The 19,381-nt window shown below is 39.4% G+C and overlaps 1 protein-coding gene and 1 long non-coding RNA gene across 6 annotated transcripts; both read left to right on the forward strand.

The window, feature by feature from the left end:
• The first annotated feature begins 90 nt into the window (after positions 1–90).
• CHURC1 (churchill domain containing 1) lies at positions 91–18,431 on the forward strand. 5 transcript variants are annotated; one of them, XM_061429146.1, is made up of 5 exons: positions 91–223; positions 8,408–8,543; positions 10,537–10,610; positions 11,229–11,430; positions 16,022–16,199. In XM_061429146.1, the coding sequence occupies exons 1-4, from the start codon at positions 104–106 to the stop codon at positions 11,421–11,423; spliced, it is 525 nt and encodes a 174-aa protein (XP_061285130.1). In that variant the 5' UTR covers positions 91–103; the 3' UTR covers positions 11,424–11,430; positions 16,022–16,199. The 5 variants fall into 5 exon arrangements, with proteins under 5 accessions (XP_061285130.1, XP_061285132.1, XP_061285133.1 ...); XM_061429148.1 differs by having other exon boundaries at positions 97–223; positions 10,540–10,610; XM_061429149.1 differs by lacking the exon at positions 11,229–11,430 and having other exon boundaries at positions 107–223; positions 16,022–18,431.
• On the forward strand, positions 230–3,835 carry LOC133254837 (uncharacterized). Its single transcript, XR_009738783.1, has 2 exons — positions 230–848; positions 1,743–3,835. It is a non-coding gene; the product is annotated as an uncharacterized LOC133254837 (long non-coding RNA).
• Positions 18,432–19,381: the final 950 nt, after the last annotated feature.

Here is a 19,381-nt window from a genome sequence, read left to right on the forward strand (position 1 = left end):
TTGTCTGAGAAAACAGATCCTGCCCTAACAACCGTTGCTAAGGGGCGGAGACTTGGAATTGGTTCCTGAGACCAAATACTCCAGGATCTAGTACTGTGGGCGCATGCGGCGACCTTCTTTGAACTCTCGCGAGGTTTCGTCTTCCCGGAAGCACCGAAGGATCTTCGCTGTTAACGGCGTCGCGATGTGTGTGGACTGTGTGGAGAAGGAATATCCCAACCGGGTGAGCGAGTGGGCGCCGAGAACTGCCCGCTCCCTTGGGCCATGGCCGCCCCTGAGGCTTCTCGTACCCCTGGGAGGTCTGGCGTGGGGCGGACTCAGCCGCTCCACCCCATCCAGTGACCCGGTAGCTGTATCTAGGTACCTGACAGTGGGGACAGCCTTCAGCCGTCGTTTCCTGCAGATCCCCACCCTGGAGACTGGGAGCAGCCGTCGCTTCATTTCTCTTGAGCTCCAGGGGAGGGAAAAAAAATCCTACCACCACCACCAACCCAGCCGAGAACAGAGTTCGCCCCTACCCCTACCCTGGTCTTATCCTCAAGCTTGATTTGATGGCATTCAGTGCTCCTCCCGAATTCGAGCGCTAGAAGGGACCTCTGAAGTCATCTGTTCTAACCCAATTTTGCTGATGAAATTAATGCCTGGAGGCGGCAAATCTCTTGCCAAAGTTCACATTCTAGTTAGTATGAAAGGCAAGACTGGAATTCTGGTTTCCTTGCTGTTAACCTTCTTTTAAATCTCGGTTCCTTTCAGGCTCAGGAAATCGCGAAGCTTGTTTACTCTCGTTTCGTTCAACGTATAGTTACTGAACATTTGTATGCGTGTTAACTTGCGAGCCGTCGAAGAGCGTACGTTTACAGGGTCACGTGGCTAGCAAAAAATGACTAGTACCTAAATGCTATTCAGGTGTAGAGAAGGGGGAGAGCAATAGGAAATAGTGGTGTTCTCCCCAAAGAAAGGTGGCGTTCATTTGAGACTTGGGTGGAAAAGGAAAGGAAGAACTGAAGGCTGGGGGAAATAACAAGGATTCTCATATAGGCTGCTTCTGTCTCTTTAATAATTTGAGTAATACTTAGTCTTTTGGGGGAGAAGGAAATGGCAACCCACTCCAGTGTTCTTGCCTGGAGAATCCCAGGGATGGTGGAGCCTGATGGGCTGCCATCTATGGGGTCGCACAGAGTCGGACACGACTGAAGCGACTTAGCAGCAGCAGCAGTAGTCTTTTGGGAGGGTTTTATAATACGTCATGAACACTTATATCGTATAACCTCTTTGAAAGTAAAGGTCTAGCATTATATAAAAAAAAGTAAAAAGATGTATCCTGAATGATCTGGCAGTTCCGATTCTAGAGAAATAAATGCATGTTTCTGGAGAATGTCATAACGGCATTGTTTGTGGTGGTGGTGGTTTAGCCACTAAGTCGTGTCCAACTCTTGAGACCCCATGGACTGTAGCCTGCCAGGCCCCTCTGTCTATGGGATTCTCCAGGCAAGAACATTGGAGTGGGTTGCCAGGCTGGAAAAATGTGGTGTGGTCATAGAACAGAAAGCCATGAGTGAATGGAGCAGTGGCTCTCAACTGGGAGCAGTTCTGCCTCCTGAGGGAATTGGACAATAGCGGGAGATATTTTTGGTTATCAAGACTGCGGTCCTACAGACACTTAATAGGTAGAGGCCTTATGCCTTTACATTTCACATACTTTTCTGTATTATGGTCTATTTCATACTTTTTTTTTTTTTAAGTTTAAAGAGAGATTTTTGTGAATCCAGTAATGAAAACTGCACATTATAAGCACCATGAGGAAGATGTTTGCTGTGGATAATATATTAAATCGGGGAATTCCCTGCCTCGGCTTCCACTGCAGGGGAAACAGGTTCAATCCCTGGTCCGGGAACTAAGATCTCATATGCCGAGGTGAGGCCAGGAGAAAAAAAAAAAGTATATATATATATAGTTAGATTTTTAAGAGTTGAGCTTATCAAAAGACAAAAATTATATTGAAGTTTAGACTATACACTTTAGGCTTTGGACAGCCATCCAAAAAAAAAAGAATAAGGAAACGACTCTGAAACCTGCTATATAGGAAAGTGGATCGTATGGTTGTATGTTGAGATGATGGGATGGGGGAAAATGTAAAAGGACAGCCGTACAGAGCATTTGGGGAAACCAAATGGCAGCTGTAGTTATAGGCATGAGATGATGAAGATGTCATATCAAAGAAAGAATTAACAGGACTAAAGCAATTTAATGTAGGAGGGAAGAAGGGAAGAGCATTCATAATCTCAAGAGTTTTCTATCTAGGCAGCTGGGAACTTTGGAAGTATTACAGAAGTTTGAGCCATATGGGAAGGAGAACCAAAATTGGGGGAGCAAATGATCAGATTGCTTTTTTTTTTAAAATCATGTTTCATCTGAGGTTGAAACTGTAACACTCCAGGAATAGGGTAAAAATACAGGAAGACCGTTTCGGTAAGAGATTCAAACAGATGAGTCAACCAAATAAAGGAGTCAGGAAGAATTTGCTCACTTAGGAAAAGAATGTAGAGAATCAACCAGTGTCGAGAACTGAGCTTCAAGGATTAAATGAATTTAGAAAGTGAAAATAAAAGTAGAGGAAGAAAATAAAAGTAAAGCTTTGAGGTGATTGGAAAACCAGGAAAGTGCCTGAAGCAGTTTTCTCTGATTTTTATTCTGTTCTAAAGTTATTAAAAACTGTCATGAGGAAGAATTGGACTTTTATTTGAAATTCCAGAAGGCAGATTCAGAAATAATTAGTGGATGGATGTTAGGGGGCTATAGGCTTTAAATCAGAATAAAGAACTTTCTAACAGATTTTTTTTTTTTTTAATGGAATGGGTAACCTTAAAGAAATTGAACTCTGCTTTTCATTCAGTAGAGACTAAATGATGTCTCGAAGTCTCAGGGATCCCTCCAACTCTGGGATTTTTTTTGAAGTCATGAGATACTTTTAAGGACAGTAAGAGCAGAAGCCATTCTGCTTGAACCTAGCAAAGAAAAAGGTACTAAGGTGGTAGTAGCAAGTATAGTCCACTTATTCAAAAAATTTGGCAGAGAAAAATGATGGGTTAACATGTTGGGTAGGTCTAAATGCAGAATGAGCAGGTAATAAATAGTTAATTGTTTAGGCTTCCCTTGTGGCTCAGCTGGTAAAGAATCCACCTGCAATGCAGGAGACCTGAGTTCGATCCCTGGGTTGGGAAGATCCCCTAGAGAAAGGAAAAGCTACCCACTACGGTATTCTGGCCTGGAGAATTCCATGAACCGTATAGTCCATGGGGTCGAAAAGAGTCGGACACAACTGAGGGACTTTCATTTCACTTGGTTTCCTAAAATGGCTGGACTTCGGTGGTGAATGTTTTTCACAGCCTAGAAGATTTCTTACAGAGCTCTGGCCCTCTTGTTTGTAATGTTACACCAAGAACTTGAAGTCAGACTTGAATCGAATTGGAAATGAACCATACTAATTTTTTGAACTCAACTTTTTTTACTCAACTATGAACCAGATTACTTTTTTTCATTTAGAAAAGCATTTAGCAAACCAGTTAGAACTAGAACTCTACTGCATTTTCTAAAATAACTGATTAGGCACAAAATTGTAATAAAACATATCTATATCAAACTAGAAATGAAACCTATACTTCATATAGTTCAAGTTTCGGCTTTAACATTCTTAGTAATGTACCAGCAATACAGAAATAGAGCATAAATTTAGATTAATCAGAGGGAAGTAATCAGTGTAAATTTGTTACATGTTTAAATTAGAAATTATGTTTTATATACTTTACTTTAAAATTAAACTATGAAAGTTCCTGTACTCAGATTGTTGTGTGCATGTGCATGTGTGCTCAGTCATGTCTGACTCCTTGTGACCCTATGGAGTATAGCCTACTAGGCTCCTCTGTCCATGGGTTTCTCCAGGCAAGAATATTGCAGTGGGTTGCCATAGCTTACTCCAGGGAATTTTCCCTGACCCAGGGCTCGAACTCATGTCATCTCCTGTATTGGCAGGCAGATTCTGTACCACTGCACCACCTAGGAAGCCCAAATTGTTGTTTAGCATCAAACCATATTTAATTAAATGCTGAGTCTGATATATAATTTGTAAAACAGTTGTATGGAAATGGATGCTGCATTTTAAAATGTCTATATTAAAAAAAAAAAAACACACAGGGGACTGTTCTGGTGGTCCAGCAGCTAAGACTCCTCGCTCCCAGTGCAGGGGTGTCGGGTTTGAACCATGGTCAGGGGACTAAATTCTATATGCCACATTGTGATTGCAGCCATGAAATTAAAAGACGCTTACTCCTTGGAAGGAAAGTTATGACCAACCTAGATAGCATATTCAAAAGCAGAGACATTACTTTGCCAACAAAGGTCCCATCTAGTCAAGGCTATGGTTTTTCCAGTAGTCATGTATGGATGTGAGAGTTGGACTGTGAAGAAAGCTGAGCGCCAAAGAATTGATGCTTTTGAACTGTGGTGTTGGAGAAGACTCTTGAGGGTCCCTTGGACTGCAAGGAGATCCAACCAGTCCATTCTAAAGTAAATCAGTCTGGGTGTTCATTGGAAGGACTGATGCTAAAGCTGAAACTCCAATACTTTGGCCACCTCATGCGAAGAGTTGACTCATTGGAAAAGACTCTGATGCTGAGAGGGATTGGGGGCAGGAGGAGAAGGGGATGACAGAGGATGAGATGGCTGGATGGCATCACCGACTCGAAGGACATGAGTTTGAGTGAACTCCGGGAGTTGGTGATGGACAGGGAGGCCTGGCGTGCTGCGATTCATGGGGTCGCAAAGAGTTGGACACGACTGAGCGACTGAACTGAACTGAAGACCTGGAGCAACCAAGTAAATATTTTAAAAACAATCTGGAATCAGTAACTTAACTTTCCACTCTAAGACACTGAAAAAGCAAGAGCAGACAACCCAAAGCAAGCACTAGAAATGATACAGATTAGAGTGGCAATGAATGAAATAGGAGATAATAGAAAATAGAGAAAATCAGCAAAATTAAAATTTGGTTCTTTAAAAACTGTATTTTCCAGTTTTAAGTACTCCCTGTCAAAACATATACACTGATAACTTATTCCATCTGAAATAATAGTGTTTTTGAAAGAAACAAACTGGCCCAATCCTTGTCAATATATTTGCAGATTTCTCAAATTTGTAAGATTTTATCATAATATACTTTCACCCTAATTATCATCATAGTGTTTAACCATTTCTTGCTACGTATTTGTATACCTTTATAGATCTTCAACCAGGATTTGGCTGAATCACATTTTCTAAAGATTGTTAACTTTTGACTTTTTTTCCTGTCTTCTTCAAACTGTTATAGCTTACTATTATTACTGCTGAGTTGATTTAGATTTTATTCTTCTCTTTCCTCCTGCTGTGAAAACCTCAAACGCTTCTCTGAATACTGTATTCTTTAATTTTCTTTCCCAAATTTGAACATTAATAATCTTGCTTCATCTAATAAAATAATCATGCCTCACTGATGAAGGTTACCCTCACTTTCAAATGACCAGGGCCCTTAGAGAAAGCCCCATCAGTTTCTTGGGTACTTTACTTGCATTTTCCCATTTCAAGAATTTATTTCCTTACCTCACAACATGTACATAGGTATCTTTTCTCTTCCTTCAGTATTTACAGTTTACATTTGGCCTGCTTATATGGTCAGATTACAGAGGTTAGACCATATTATATAAAGTGCCTGTGTTTATGTGTGCACTTGTGCTCAGAGTTCTGTTAATAATTTATTTGAACATGGTATTTAGATGTTTATTCTTTTAAGAGTTTTTTTTAAATTCCTTAATTTCTTGAAGTCTTTGACAGTCAACTTTTCTGGATTCAAGGCAGTACCAGTTCAGACCGCAACAGGCTTTTTGTCAAAGTTTATTAATTCTAGCTGAGCTATTTAAAATCCTAAAAGATAATGCTGTTAAAGTGCTGCACTCAATATGCCAGAAAATTTGGAAAACTCAACAATGACCACAGGACTGGAAAAGGTCAGTTTTTATTCCAGTCTCAGAAAGGCAATGGCAACCCACTCCAGTGTTCTTGCCTGGAGAATCCCAGGGGCAGGGGAGCCTGATGGGCTGCCGTTTATGGGGTTCAGAGTCGGACAGGACTGAAGCGACAGCAGCAGCAGCAGAAAGGGAATGCCAAAGAATGTTCAAACTACCATAGAGTTGCCCTCATTTCCCATGCCAGCAAAGTAATGCTCAAAATCCTTCAAGCTAGGCTTCAACAGTACATAAACCAAGAACTTCCAGATATATAAGTTGGATTTAGAAAAAGCAGAGGAACCAGAGATCAAATTGCCAACTTTTGTTGGATTGTAGAAAAAGCAAAGGAATTTCTATTTCATTGACTACACTAAACATCTATTTCATTGAAAAACATCTATTTCATTGACTAAACTAAAGCCTTTGACTGTGTAGATCACAACAAACTGTGGAAAATTCATAGAGATGGGAATACCAGACCACTTTACCTGCCTCCTGAGAAACCTGTATGAAGGTCAAGAAGCAATAGTTAGAATCGGACATGGAGCAGTGGACTGGTTCATAATTGGGAAACTAGTGTGTCAAGGCTGTATATTGTCTCCCTGCTTATTTAATTTTTATGCAGAGTACATCATGTGAAATGCCAGGCTGGGTGAGTCACAAGCTGGAACAGTGTCGCCAGGAGAAATATCAACAACCTCAGGTATGCACATGATACCACTCTGCTGGTAGAAGGCGAAGAGGAACTAAAGAGCCTCTTGATGAAGGTGAAAGAAGAGAGTGAAAAAACTGGCTTAAAACTCAACCTTAAAAAACCTAAGATCATGGCATCTGGTCCTGTTACTTCATGGCAAATAGTTGGGCAAAAAGTGGAAACAGAGGCAGATTTATTTTCTTGGACTCCAGAATTACTGTGGACAGTGACTGCAGCCACGATATTAAAAGATGCTTGCTCCTTGGAAGAAAAGCTATGACAAACCCAGACAACATATTAAAAAGCAGAGACCTTACTTTGCCAACAAAGGTCCGTATAGTTAAAACTGGGTTTTTCCAGTAGTCACGTATGGATGTGAGAGTTGGACTGTAAAAGAAGGCTGAGCGCTGAAGAATTGATGCTTTTGAATTGTGCTGGAAAAAAACCTTGAGAGTCCCTTGGACTGCAAGGAGATCAAACCAGTCAATCCTAAAGGAAATCAACCCTGAATATTCATTGGAAGGACTGATACTGAAGCTAAAGGTCCAATTCTTTGGCCACCTGATGCAAAGAGCCAACTCATTGGAAAAGACCCTGATGCTGGAAAAGATTGAGGGCAGGAGGAGAAGCGGGCAACAGGGGATGAGATGATTGAATAGCATCACCGACTTAATGGTCATGAGTTTGAGCAAACTCCGGGAGATTGTGAAGGAAGGGGAAGCCTGGCATGCTGCAGTCCATGGGGTCACAAAGAATTGGACATGACTTAGCAACTGAACAGCAACAACAATCATCTAACTAGGAAAAGAACTTGAAAAAGAATAGATATATGTGTATATAAAACTGAATCACTTTGCTGTACACCTGGAGCTAACACAACATTGTTAAATCAACTATACTTCAATATAAAATAAATAAGGTTAATTAGGTTGCTTATGAATAAATTAAGTTCTGAACAATTACTAGTAAGGCTTTAGCAAAGACCTCACTTGAGCCAGGAACATGTTATTTACAGTTTCTTAGTTACAGTTTCTTTCTCTTTTAAATGTCATGGTGTCAATCTGATGAATTACAGAAATTACCTTCTCTGCCTGAATCACACATATCCTAAGGACTGATATCTATAAGACCTGAAAGTTTATTTCTCTTTATTTATTTTCTGATATTTTTAAGGCTTGAGAAAATGCTTTTTCGACAGTCACCTGAACATCACATTGCATAAGATCATTTTTATTATTGGCTCAGAGTTTCCATTTTGATTAAATTTTCATTCTAGTTTTATGATACCTCATTTAGTGGTGTTGACTATTAGATTTTCTAACTTTTCCTTTTCATGTGTTATATTAAGACTTCATTAAAAAAAAAAAAAAAAGACTTCATTAAGTTGTTTCTAAATATCCAATTGCATTTAGTCTTCTCTCTTAAACACAGTTACAGACTTCAGAGACTTACAGCCCTAACACTGCCTCAGGTTTATTTACTATGAATAATACTTCTAGAGGAAAGCTAGTAATTTCAAAAATTACTTGGCATAAACTTCAAGCAAGTAAATTGTGGTCATGTTTTTTGCCTTTAGAGACTTTAAGTCTATTAATCATTTTCTCCAAGGATTTTGAAATATAAGAAAATTAAATCTCCCCCCAAAAAGAAAATTAAATCCCTGTTTTTCTTATTTTAGGGTAACATCTGCCTGGAAAGTGGATCTTTCTTGCTGAACTTTACAGGCTGTGCAGTGTGCAATAAGCGAGATTTTATGCTGATCACAAACAAATCTTTGAAAGAGGAAGACGGAGAAGAAATAGTTACCTATGATCGTAAGTGGACTCTCTTTTTAACATCTAAGTCTGTTAGTAGATGTCATCTTTTGGGAACTAGGTTGTGCACAGTATTATGAGGTCTATATTACTATCATATTGCAACACATAATCACTAGGTTTTTAAGAGGAGAATATAGGTAACATCTCATGTATCTAGCAACATCATATATTCCACATAAATGACTTGCAGATAGCTGAAGCTTATGATTTAGGCACCAGTTTTCTTTTGTTTATCTTTAAAGACTATGTCTTCTGAAACAAGATATAGGGACTTTTTTTTAAACTTAGGGTCATCCATGTGAATTTTCACCTTCTACTATAGTATAATGCAATGATGTGCTTCAGCAGCTCTTAAGTGTTTAGGGCTGTTTGTCCTTACACTAAATGGCTCTGAGAAACAATTTTTTTAAGTCTTATTTCTGCTTTTATAGTTTTTGTCTCTTTTTGTTATTGTCAGTCTATCGTTTCTTTTGCTGCTGTAAGGATGGATGCCATCTTGATGTGCTGTTCCTCATCCTTGATACTGGGAAATGAAATAAATAACTATGTGTAATAAAAAATCAGTTCTGAGGTTGGCACTAAGAATCTCTGAGTAAATTTACATACACGTAGACTTTAGTGCGGAGAAGGCAGTGGCACCCCACTCCAGTACTCTTGCCTGGAAAATCCCATGGATGGAGGAGCCTGGTGGGCTTCAGTCCATGGGGTCGAGAAGAGTCGGACACGACTGAGCGACTTCACTTTCACTTTTCACTTTCATGCATTGGAGAAGGAAATGGCAACCCACTCCAGTGTTCTTGCCTGGAGAAATCCCAGGGACCGGGGAGCCTGGTGGGCTGCCATCTATGGGGTCGTATAGAGTTGGACACGACTTAAGTGACTTAGCAGCAGCAGACTTTAGTGCTCAGATATTGTGGAAGCTATTTTAACTATTCACATTTCCTTTTTGATTGTCTCCTGATTTTTTGGTATGTTCTGACTATATGAAATAAATGTGTAAATAATGATATTTTTAAAGAAGGATGAAAAAGACACTAAGCCTTTAGAATAGAGTCAGAAAATAGAAAAATGTTCTACATTAGAAGAATCTTCTTTCTTTCAGCATATTTAATTTTTATTTTTCTAGATAGAGGATAGTGGTCAAAAGCAAGGGCTCTGGAGTGAGAAAGCTTGGGTTTGAATTCTGGTTCCAACACTTCCTAACTCAGCGTGGTCTTCCTAGTTACTTACACACAGTGTGCCTTTTTTTCCTTATCCTTACAAACGGCTTCCCTGGTGGCTCAGCTGGTAGGGAATCTGCCTGCAATATGGGAGACCTGATCCCTGGGTTAGGAAGATCCCCTGGAAAAGGGAATGGCCACGCACTTCAGTATTCTGGCCTGTAGAATTCCATGTATAGTCCATGGGATTGCAAAGAGTTGGACATGACTGAGCAACTTTTAACTTCACTTCATTTCACAAAGGTGATAAGAATAGTATCTACCTTGTTGGGTTTTGAGAAGATTAAGTGAATAAACAGATAAAAAGTGTGTAGTATCTGGCACAAAATAAGCACTCAATACATCATAGCTATTATAATATTGTTTTTACTAGAGTCTTATTACTGCTAAATTCACTTTAATGTCTTGTGTTAGCTTTTTGTTTATGTTTGGGTAGTAGCACAGTTTCTATCATTCCTGAGAATAAAAGCTCCTATATAATTAGGTAGGTCCAGCTAGTTTAAAAAATACACAAATCTGTTAATTGATTACCTTAGCTTCCAGTGGGAATTGCACATTAAGTCTCTGAGTTCAGGCCCTTAATTATATAGTGTTGCTATGTAATAGAGTCTGTATTTTTTTTTATCAAGGGGGATATTACAATGGGTTTCCTTTGTGTTAAATTTGGCAGAGTTAAGATTTTTTTAAAGCAATACCATGCTAAGAATAGAAATTTTACTGTCTTCAGACACCATCTAAGATTTAATTATTTAAGTCTCTCTCTGTTTCAGCAGATCTTTGTAAGAATTGTCATCATGTAATAGCCAGGCATGAGTATACGTTCAGCATCATGGATGAATTTCAGGTAAATGTATATATGTGGGTGTGTTATTGAGGGGAAGGGGGATAAGAAGAGTACACTTGACAAATCTGGGTATAATCTTCGTAAATGAAGTGCTCGCAGATGTTAGAGGAGACCATCCCTCTCTTCCACTTGTGTAAGGTGAGACAGACACTTTAGATGTGGGTGGATCTGTTCAAACCTGTCTTCACAAGAATCACAAAGCATAATGCACGCCTTACAGATGATATTGCTGCCCTGTCATTTTTGCTTATAAAGAGTAGCACCTTATGGCTTCTTGTAAGGTTACCATTGGGCCTCTTTTTTCTCTACCCAGTTATTTGATTGCACAATTGTTGGCTTTAAGTGTTGGTCTGCCCACTGCCACCATTCTTGTAGAGCATGGAAATCGTGATCATGAGATTATCTTTGTTTCTGTTGTAGGACTGTAGTCAGCAACTCTGTGGTCTCAATTTTGATAGGATATTTGAATATTATTTGATAAGTAAAATAACACGATAGGTGTATCATGGTTGGAGGAGAGAAGCTGAACCACTGTAAGGGTAGAGAATAGGGATCTATTAAAAGATTAGTCCTTATACAACTGTGAGAGCATGTGAAGAATTCTACAAAATCCTACAGGCTGGTATAGGCCTGCAGTTGCTGAAGATTCACAGATCTAACAGTGAGGGAGAAGAGCTGGACAGTGGGGAGAGCCACGGACAAACTGGGAAGCCCAAGGACACACTCCCCTGTGTCCGCCCCTCACTGCCTCCACTTTCAAGGCTTCAGACTGAGTTACTTATTTCCTGTGAACTACATGTTCATAGGATATAAATGTCAGGTAAGAGCTTTTTACTGTCAAGGGAATTTTGTTTTTTTGGTACTACTATGATTAGGGAAAAAATCTTCTACAGTAGAATCTTATAAAATAGTACAAGAGAACCACTTTCATTTTTACTTCAGTGTGGAAGAAGGCACTTAGTCACCTGTCAGAATCTGGTCTAATATCTTGTGGTCCATCTAAATAACATCCTGACCACATCTCCCCAGCATCCAAAAATTATGCCTCAAAGATTCTTATATAATAGGTGTCTCTTTGGGCAAAATCAAGATCTCAGTGAATGAGTAGTGGCCAAATAGGGGAGTGAACATGTCAAGGACTTAAAGGAGCATCTCTCTCCATTCATGGGAGGACAGGTGTGCTTATAGCTATTTTCCAGCGGTTCCTGAAGCTCCTGTGAGGTTTTTAGAGTCCCTAAGTCTTGAGATTGCCTGTTTATGCCCTAATTGAGCCATAGTGTATCACCACCACGAGACCAAGGCCTAGCAGATTTTCCTTTATGACTGAGCACAGCCATTTTCAAAGCTGTCCCAGAAGTTCTTTGGGGTAGGAAGAAGGGAAAGGAAGATGGCTGTAGTCACAATGCCTAGATAGTATGGAATTCTCTTGGGAATAAACTCGTTTTTAAACTGCACTCTACCTCCAGTCCTCTCTTTCCCAACATCCACTCCCTGCCACCCCCGTGTTCTTTATTTTGCTATCAGCATATTTGTCTTAAAATGATGCTTTCAGACTACCTCTTTGGCTTTTCTAGAATAGCTATCTTTAGCTCCAGTATACTGCCCAAGCCTCCCATCCCAAGGTTCTCACTGGGTTGGCAGCCTCCCTTTCTCTCATTTCTCACTGCTCTCCTTTTGCACACCATTCATAGCATTGTCCCAGCTTTAGTCTCTCCTCTTTCCCTCCTGTTGTAAAAAGTGTTATTTCCTCCTCTCTGTTATCCCCACAATGCATTTCCTCAGGAACTTCATGTTACCTTCTCTCCTCCTAGCTTTTTCTCAATGAGATTTAAAGCATTTTTACATTAAATATATTTAGTTCTTCTGTATTTGTTAAAAGTAAATTAAAATTCTTTTGTTTCACTCAGCTACTTCTTTGATTCATCCTCTGATCATCTCTCTCCTTCCTTTTGCTTCTTTACTTGAATAGCTCTTTACCCTATTTTCCTTATTTCCCTTTGCTCCTCCTAACAATCTACAAATTGGTTTTCCCTTTACTTTCGAATTTCAAATTTCACTTTACTTTCAAATTTCATTTTCACTTTACTAAAATTATTCTCTCATAGATTCCCTATAATGTAGCCAAATCCTATGACCTTGCCTTCTTATCTCTCTTAACGTCTTTCTGGATCTGGTTTTTTTTAACCATTGTCTTTTTGGAGCATTTTATCTTCTGGGGTCCATAGTGCTAGACTTTTTTCTTTTTAAATCATTTTGACAGTTGCCTTGCTTTCTCTGTGGTTTCCTTTCCATCTCTCCCTGACATCTTTTCTCCTGAGCTTTGGCCTCTGGTCTAGGAACCTACTCTTTACTCTCTCAGATACTGAGCACACATAGACTCAGTCTCTGATGAAACCTAGGGTATGTCCTGGATCTCCTTCTCTAACCCTAATGTTCCCTCTGCCCTCCTTTCTCCCTTTGTTTCTCTTTCTTTTGTTTGGCTCCACTGTCACGCTTCATGTGAAGGACCATACCGCTCAAACCTAAAATACTGCAGCAGTCTCCACACTGTAGTCATGCACACTGCCCTCAAATTAATCTTCTGGAAACACCCCATCCTGACACTCCTCTGCTACTCCTTATGCGGTGTACTTGCCCTGTTCCATATCACTGTCTTTATCCGTGCTGTTTCCTTTACTGAACTTGTCCCTTTCACTGTGTTCAAGCTAACTAAATCTTACCTCTTTTAAGCTGTACTTAAATTGTGTCTCCTTCTGCTTCTTAGTAATCTAGCCCTTTTTTGAACTCTTCTTGTATCTATTGCAGCCCCCGACTCGTAACTAGTCAATTGGTAACTTCTATCTCAGCCTGATGACCCCAAGGAGTCCTCATTCTCAGCTGCTGTGACTTACTTTCCTCAGCCTCCCACTCCAGCCCCCATCTTATTCCAACAGTAGTTCAGGTTCAGGGTGGGATTCCCACTGTTGGTAATGTTTTGCTTTGTTTGAAATGTCTTACGAGAAATTTAAATCAGAAGTAGGCAGACTAGGACTTCCAGAGGTCCCATGGTTAAGACTCCATGCTTCCACTGCAGGGGCCTCAGGTATACTCCCTCAGGTACACCCCGAAGTTCTGCATGCCACGGGGTGTGGTCAAAAGAGAAAAAGGCAGAATAGTGTGTTAATCTTCAGTTCCCAGCTTCAGTTTGCTTTATTTGTACCTCTCAGGATTACTTTGAAGCAAATCCCAAACATTTACTACTTCTGTAAATATTTCAATATGAAGCTCTAAAAGATAAAGATTCTGTTTTTAAGTAGATTCATTTTTAACAAACAATGTTGTTAAAATAAGATTTTCTTATGGCAAGTGTTGAGGGGAAAGTAGAGACATAAGTACAGAGTTTAAATGGAAAATAAGTTGTAAGTGATTACAGGCATCCTGTATTTTTTATATCACCCTAAAATCCATTAAAAGGGCTATATATTTGCCTCAGTAAAGAAGAGGGAAACTGAGACTGCTTTTTCTTTGTCTGTGGACCAGGGAAGGAGAGGACCGAGGGTCAGAATTAGCAGGTAGTAATAGAGGGAAGAGCCCCGTGGGACCCTCAGTGTAAAACACAGGATCTGATCTTACCCAAAGGGAATTCCACCCACCCCACCATTTCTTCCAGATCACTCCCCTCAGGCTTTGCCCAGGTGGAGCCTTTGAAGATCTCCGTGAATGACTAGGAGGAATTCTGATTCTCCTAACTTGGCCAATTTGGGTGAAAAGTGTCCTGATCCCACCATATTCTTGGCAGCACAAGAAGATATGTTCCTGGCATCCCAAGTGAGAATTCTAGACATATTTTCCCACAGAAACACTTCTCTGTGTGGTTAGATTCTATAGGAGTTGTGCAGTATAAATTTAAAAGACTCCCTGGATTTCCCTGGGAACCTAACTGCATTGTGTAATGTTACTTCTGTGGGAAACTGCTTCTGCATTCCAAATAATTGACCTGCAATGAAATTTGGATTCCAGACTGCCTATAAATTAAAGATTATAGGTATAATCAGTCTTACTGATTTAACAGTTTTTCCAGATTATACCATATGTTAGGTTTTTTCTTTCTGTCAAGTTGCACTGTAAATTTTGCAAGGTCAGACCTTGTCCTCGCCTTTTCCCATGTCTGCCAGTGTGCCTGGCATATTACAGAGCCTTTAGGCACTTAATGAAAACTTGTCATTGGGTAGGTTGGTTGAAAATTCAAATAGTTGTCTAGCTTCACATATTTTCCCATATTGGGTTTATTATTATTTTCTTCTTCTTTTCCAGTGAGAGGTTGACATTCTACTAGTAATGTCTAGTGCGTGAAAGCAGAATTTGAAAGCAGTAAAACCTTGGAGAGAGTGGGTTTTAACTATTTTTGATTCATGAGACTCTTATTTGTTTGCTGAGCTCTAGCCTCTATTTCTACTGTGTGAGTGGAATAGACTTTAAAATTAAATGTGGTCTTTCAGGAAACAGTCTTTCTACTGCTATAACTAAGTCCTCCTGCTGAACTCTCTAGCAAGAAATGGTAGCAGTTGCTGGTTCTGAGTCTTCGTACTGTGGTCACTGTTTACCTCTCTGACCCTCTCTAGTGACTGTTCAGACCCATGAAACTCAAACTGCCTTGACTGATCAATTTCCAGCAGCCAGCAATCTCAATGTCAGGTGTGGAAATACTAATAGATTTAGTATAGATGCTTGTTTTCCTAAAGAAGATAAAAGGTTTTTAAGTAAAAGATTTGAAAGAAATATGTTTCTATAGTTTATGACCATATTACAAATTTTAGAAATGAACAGCTATAAAAACAGAACTTTGCCCTGAGGATTTTTGCTTAAAACAAAATACCTTCTGTCGCCAGTCTGGACATTTGTTAAGCCCAGGAAACATAAAACTCCTTAAAAAGATCAAATTCTAGAAAACTAGCTATCTAAATATGAGACATGAGATACTAGTGGATTTAACATAATTGTTTATTTTAAAAATTGTTTCTGTTGCGTATTAGTGTTGAATATCTTAGAAAGGAACAGCTCTAAGAACAGAAATTTGTCCTCAGGGGCGCACACTCACATTGTTTCATTACTTTCAATAGCAGCACTGAGTAAGCCCAGTATATGTGTTTTCCAAATCCAGGAAATAGCCATGCCTTTCCAAGATGACATTCTTGTAAACATAGTAAATACAGCATAGAGCATCAGCATGTATTAAATTTATATAAACAAAATGTTGTGGGATACACAGACTAAACCTAAGACTTCACTTATAGGAAGAAAGTTGAAGAAATTGATCTACTGTACAGATAGTATATCCATGACAGTTTACAGAGGACAGGTTCACCAGAGAAAGTTATGAAGGCTGTTTCTGCTGGTTCCTCAAGGTAATTGTGCACTTTCTCTTGTTCCAGGAATATACCATGCTGTGTCTGTTATGTGGTAAAGCCGAAGATACTATCAGTATTCTCCCGGACGACCCCCGACAAATGACTCTGTTATTCTAAGCATCCTTCTGCAGTTCTGTAATAACACTGTTGTGTTGGTTTACAATACAGCAAGCCTGATGATTTGCTTAGTTTATAATGGAAATTATTTGCATATTATTTTTTGCTGCTTAGACTCACCTGTTCTTTGAAAGAAAAAGAGTTCCCTGGCAGTCCAGTTGTTAGAACTTGGCACTTTCACTGCTGTGGCCAGCGTTCAGTCCCTGGCTGGGAAACTAAGACCCCACAAGCTGTGTAGTGCAGGCCCCACTGCCCCCACAACAGAAATAATTTAGGAGATTGCTGAGCTCTTCTGCTAAAGTTCCCAGTGCGTATCAGTGCAGCCAGGATGAGGCATGTTTGTTAGCTGTAAGTGGCTGAAAAAGAACTAGGATGGAAAGCACAACTAGTGCCCACATCTCGGTTCCAACAACAGGAATCTAGGACTCCCTGGAGAAGTGACTGAGTCTAGGACTGGGGCAGTAAATGTACAAGGTGAGCTTGGAGTATCTTGAGCCATAAAAAAAGGAAGTGCTTGAAGGGAAATCACAGTGACTGGGAGTATGTCAAAGGGACGGAAGAACCCCCCAAAGAACCTCCCAGTGACCAAGGCTGGAACAATCTGAGCAACAAAATAAAGTAGTATGGGATTATAACCCAAACTATAAAATAAATATTCATGAGTCCCTATGTGAATGACTGAATAAATACATATATTGGAGAGAATAGTTAAGTCCCTCACATAGGAAAATTTCAAATAATGTATGTAGATACTCCTAACTCCTTAACTATGGGTTTACATGACTTCCTTCCAAAGAGTAGAGTATGGAAAGGGGGAAAAGTAATTTTAACTTTTATTTCAATGAGAGATCTGACAGACATTAGCCTGGTGATCAAGATTAACATCACTGATGATAAGCCATGTTGATAGCATTACTCTTGATATGTGATAAGAATGACATGTTACCTTTGGGGTCTTCCTCCCCCAAACCCAAAACTTCAGTCTAATCATGAGAAAAACTTCAGATAAATCCCAGTTGAGAGAGAAATCCCAATTGAGGAAAATACCTGACCAGTACTCCTCAAAACTGTCAAGGTCGTCAAAGGAAATCTGAGGAGCTCTCATAGCCATAAAGAGCCTAAAGACACATGACTATTAAATGTAATCTGGTATCCTGAATGACATCCTGCACCAGAAAAAGGACATTTGGTAAAACTAAGGAAATCTGAATAAAGAACAGACTTTAGTTAATAAAATAGAATGGTTGCAGTTGCTCTAAAGAGATCTTACCTTGCATAGTTGAAAGAACACTGGCTTGGGTGTTGTAAAACCTGGCATTTAGGCCTCTGCCATTTGGTAGCAGTATAACCATTAAGCAAAGTGTCATGCTAGACTTTATTGTCTCTATAGAATCGCTGTAGTATAAATTGATATTATACTTCATGGTATTGTTAGAAGATTCAAAAATCATGTAAATGTAAAATGCTTTGGAAGGCATATAAAGTACTAGATAGGATGAGATTGTTTTAGTTAGTTCTCATTCTGAAATCAAAACTTAAGCGTCAGGCATTAAAGCAGAATTGTTTCTTGTTCGTATCTCAGACCCTCTGAACGGAGTGAGCCAAGTTGTTGATATCAGGGGAAAGCTTTGTTATGTAACAGGAATAATGATAATAGCTGAGGTTTACTGAATACTTACTACGTGCCAAGGCCATTTTAAGCACTTGTTTCGTCCTCATTAACCATTCCATGAGGGTAGGTACTATTGTTACCCCAGTTTTAGAGCCAGATAAACTAAGGCAAAAAGAAGTTAAGCAACTGAGTCCAGGTCACGTAGTACAGTGATGCTCTCACAGTCATAGTGTTCAGTACACATGAAGTGTGAGAGTCTGGCAAGGTTAGGAAGAGGTCGAGAATATCAGTGACAGCACTCTGAGGAATCTGGGCATGTCAGACTAAGATTTATTATTCAGAAAAGTAACGCAGCTGTTCTTAGGGATCAGTTGTTTTATTCCTGGAAAATGTTTTCCACTTTCTGCAAATCTATATCTGACCTGCTGAGGAAATCATTTGGTGAATTGAATCCAGAAAGCAGAGAAAATGTTTCATTACTTTAAATAGCAGCACTAAGCCCATTATAGTTTCTGAATTGTCCCTTCTTGGAGTTTGCTATTACTTCCAACTTAAGTCTTTTGGAGTTCAAGAGTATGAATTTATATGCCCTTCCCGATATCCTCATGTCTATAATTATCTGTTTTTGGACAATATATTACAAAAAATTTAAACGTAAGATCCTACTTATATATTTCATTATTATTAAACCAGCATTGTACTGTGTTTGGCGATCTTCCTTATATATCTTATAGCATTTTTTGGTGGATCTAATAGAACAAAGACCTCTTAAATGCAGTTCTACTTCTGTATTTCTCTGTTTAAGTAAAGGGGAACCAGGCAAAAGCATTTGTCTTCTTTACTTCCTTCTCTGAGATGTAAGAAGAAGAAAGGACCTTCGTGGGAGTGTAGTGGGAAACATGAACTTGTGCTGGCATCTCATTCTTTCTCTCCCTGCTTCATGATGTACAGGCTGGGGTCGACCTAGTCTGGCTCCTGAAACTCAAAGCTCAGCATGTTTGCTATAGTTTTAATTTGCTCTATCTTACTCAAATGGTCTTGAGTTCTCCAAATGCTAATTAATTGACATGTGATATAGTCTAGACAGAGCCAGATATGGTTTGTTAGCTTGTAAGTCATCACTAAGAAGTATACATTCACTGTCGTTTATTTCAATGTAACAAGAATCCTTTTCAGTTTCGTTCTTTTTTGTAAGCAAAGCTAAGTTAAACTTGACAGAATTTGAGGCTGTCAGTTTTAAAATGTATGTTTCTTGACTATAGTACAAGTCTCTATTGTGAGATATGCTGTGGTTGGGTAGAAGGGAAATCAAGAGACCTGGGTTTGAAACTTGCTCTGTCACCTGCTCATTGTGGGACGTTGGGCAAGTCATTCTCTCTGTACCTTGACTTCTTCAGTGGAAAAGTAGACACAATCATGCCTCCTTCACAGAGTTTTAAAATCATGATATAATGTTAAGTGAAAGCATCATTAGGTCATGCAGTCTGTGTACAGGCAGCTGTCAGGGGTCTGCAGGAACTCTGAGATAGAAGAAAGCACGGTTGTGTCATGGTTAATTGTAGAAGCTTTGGAGTCAGACTGAGCTGGGTTTAACTTTCAACCCTGCCCCTCACTAGACCTTTGTCCTTGAAAAGTTTCTTTCTCCATTACCAACT

This window comes from Bos javanicus, chromosome 10, assembly GCF_032452875.1.
Source record: "Bos javanicus breed banteng chromosome 10, ARS-OSU_banteng_1.0, whole genome shotgun sequence".
Classification (NCBI taxonomy): domain Eukaryota; kingdom Metazoa; phylum Chordata; class Mammalia; order Artiodactyla; family Bovidae; genus Bos; species Bos javanicus.

Bases quoted from the DNA above. Each gene is read 5' to 3' on its own strand.
- CHURC1 (XM_061429146.1), top strand. From the start codon at position 104: ATGCGGCGACCTTCTTTGAACTCTCGCGAGGTTTCGTCTTCCCGGAAG. The intron at 224-8,407 runs GTGAGCGAGTGG...TTCTTATTTTAG, and splicing joins AGAAGGAATATCCCAACCGG to GGTAACATCTGCCTGGAAAG. The intron at 8,544-10,536 runs GTAAGTGGACTC...TCTCTGTTTCAG, and splicing joins AGAAATAGTTACCTATGATC to CAGATCTTTGTAAGAATTGT.